Source organism: Rhagoletis pomonella, unplaced genomic scaffold (assembly GCF_013731165.1).
Source record: "Rhagoletis pomonella isolate Grant_MI unplaced genomic scaffold, Rhpom_1.0 Rhpom_scaffold_00002, whole genome shotgun sequence".
Lineage (NCBI taxonomy): Eukaryota > Metazoa > Arthropoda > Insecta > Diptera > Tephritidae > Rhagoletis > Rhagoletis pomonella.
The window spans coordinates 3474754-3477164 of record NW_023458556.1 but is presented as its reverse complement, the minus strand read 5'-3'; the positions used below and the strand labels follow the sequence as shown (position 1 = coordinate 3477164).

Below are 2411 nucleotides of genomic sequence, written 5' to 3'. Positions count from 1 at the left end.
TTTTGCTTAACATGCTGCCCGATCAAGATTATAAGGTAATAAAAAAATGTGTTTTGTTTACATACATATGTACATATTTATTTATTTATTTAATAATCTAGAAATTGTACATTTTCTTACACACTATACAGCGTCAAATTTAATTGATTTTAATTTAAAGATTTCATTTAATTTCCAACTCTTTGCGAAAATTAGATCATTGCAACATAATTGCACTAAAAGTTTAAACTTTTTAATAAGATTTTAAAATTCGAGCATAAACTGAAAATATTTTTTGCTGATGAGTTATTGGATTTAATAGGGGTTTTACATGGAACAAAGTCTAAAATTAAGAATTTATTTTTCTCAAATATCTAGGAGCATCTTACTCGTACTTTCGTGATGCACTATAGCCGCATACCGTCCGTATTGGAAATGTCACGCGATCCAGATACACTTAGCAACCGAGTTGTGCACATGAGCGTCCAACTGTTTTCCAATGAAAGCTTAGCTTTGAAGATGGTTAAAGAACTGTCCTTACTGCATGTAATGATAATCAGTCTTAAGCTAATGATGTCAAAGATACTCATACAAAATACATTGCATGGTAAGTGCGTACGATTCAAATTGCAGATATTTATAATAACTGTAAGTTCTTCTCTATAGACCCGAACAAGAATTTCCATTTCGTAATTGATTGTACACGCCAAGTGATGAAGGATCATTGCTACTGGCCTTTAGTGTCTGACTTTAACAATGTACTCTCACATGAATCAGTGGCCCTAGTATTTTTGCGTGATGACAATTTGATCGATATGTGGTTTCAGTTTCTTTCAATGCTGCAAGGCATGAATGTAAATGTGCGAGAGACAACGTCCCATGTGGAGTTCGAACCTAATTCTTATTACGCCGCCTTTTCGTGTGAGTTGGAGGCAAGCGCTTATCCCATGTGGTCCATAATATCACATCTACAGGACGGCACTCATGCTCATTTAGCCAAGAAGATAATTACGTATTGCGTTAATACTCTGCATGAATGGTTGGATGCCATTTACTTTTTGGAACCAAAACTATCGCCGGTTTGTACTATTAATATTATTTTTGGTCAATGCACAGCAGAACACCGCTGTTAAACAAATAAGCAATTTTTGATATGCATATATACGGCGCTGTAATTCTAATGCATGCTTTTCCAATACATACTTAAGACCAATTATTAGTTTGATATTGCTACATATCTATTTTTTAAACAGGACGAAATGATGCAGGCTTCCTTTCATTTTCCACTTCATCGTTACTTGGCAGCATTTCTGTGTCAAGCTGTTACCAAAATGGGAATGTCTCTGTCGGAAGTGCTGCCCACAAGGTCGTACATATTGCCACTCTTAATGATACATCCTCTGAGAGTGCAGGTGAGTAGTTTTCCTTTTTGTTGCTTTTTTCGACAGTCCTTTAAATTTCCAGCATAAAGAAAATTGTATGCGATATTTATTAGTAGAGTGGTAGCAGCAGCTGCAGTTGTAGGGGCTTATTCGAGATGCAATCACAACTGCAGCGTTGCGTGAATTATTAAAGTATCACGTTCTGTGTGAATTTCTAGCAACGTTTTATCAGTTGGGAATTTGCAAAAGTATTGCAAATTTTCATCAATAGCTTATGGGTCGATAATGGTTAGCCACGCAACCTCTATTGGGTTGCCGATGGGCAACGACGCTGAAAAGAAAATGTAGACATGAATAGCAACTAGAGTCAAGTGCTTTAAAGTTGAAAATAATAGAATTTTGAAGTACCTACCAACAATCAAAACTTGAGTGTAACTAAGCTTCAGAAACAGTAAAAAAAAATAATTTTCCTCAACCACAAACACAAAAACGCAAAGTACCCGACTGTCCGTTAGGTCGTCACAGAGGCTCCTACCCAACTTCCCACCAGAAGCAAACTAGTGTGACCATCTAAACCAGGCTGACCCCGGGGAGATTGGGCCACTGCTAAATCAATATAAGTTGATAAATTGTCTTCGTCATCGGTACTTATGCCACCCTCGTTAATTTGTTCGTCGAGAGCTGGCAGATTGCACCACGGTCGAAGCTTATCTGAAGCGTATATAGACGTGTAATGACGTTGTTTGCGTGAAAGTCTGGAAGATCAGTTATGACGTATCGATCTCGATCAAGGGCTTTGCTAATAACGAAGGTGCCTTTGTAACGTGGCTCCAACTTTCGTGATTCGTTCTCGGCTAAGACCAAGTCACCGACTTTGTATTGCGTTGGCGCAGTATGTTTTTGGTCGAAACGTATTTTGGCCTTCTCTCGTTGTTGCGTAACTCGATCCGCTGCGGTGTGTCGTAGATCACTGATATGAACGTCTTGTGAGTTACCGTCGTGTAGAATCGTTGTTAGTTTGTTTTTAAGTATATCGCGCGGCTTGAATGA

The 2411-nt window shown here is 38.0% G+C and overlaps 2 protein-coding genes across 3 annotated transcripts in view; one reads left to right on the top strand and one right to left on the bottom strand.

Annotated features, from left to right (window-relative positions):
- The window catches only part of LOC118732740 (E3 ubiquitin-protein ligase Ubr3), a gene marked incomplete at its 5' end in the record, with an annotated part of 46387 nt that continues 43976 nt past the window's right edge, over positions 1-2411 (top strand). For both annotated transcript variants that reach the window (XM_036461864.1, XM_036461857.1), the window contains 4 exon segments: positions 1-35; positions 358-586; positions 646-1058; positions 1233-1391. In XM_036461864.1, the coding sequence (XP_036317757.1) occupies positions 1-35; positions 358-586; positions 646-1058; positions 1233-1391 (836 nt within the window).
- The window catches only part of LOC118732773 (E3 ubiquitin-protein ligase Ubr3-like), a 5543-nt gene that overhangs the window by 1592 nt on the left and 1540 nt on the right, over positions 1-2411 (bottom strand). The gene's annotated exons all lie outside the window — the stretch shown is intronic.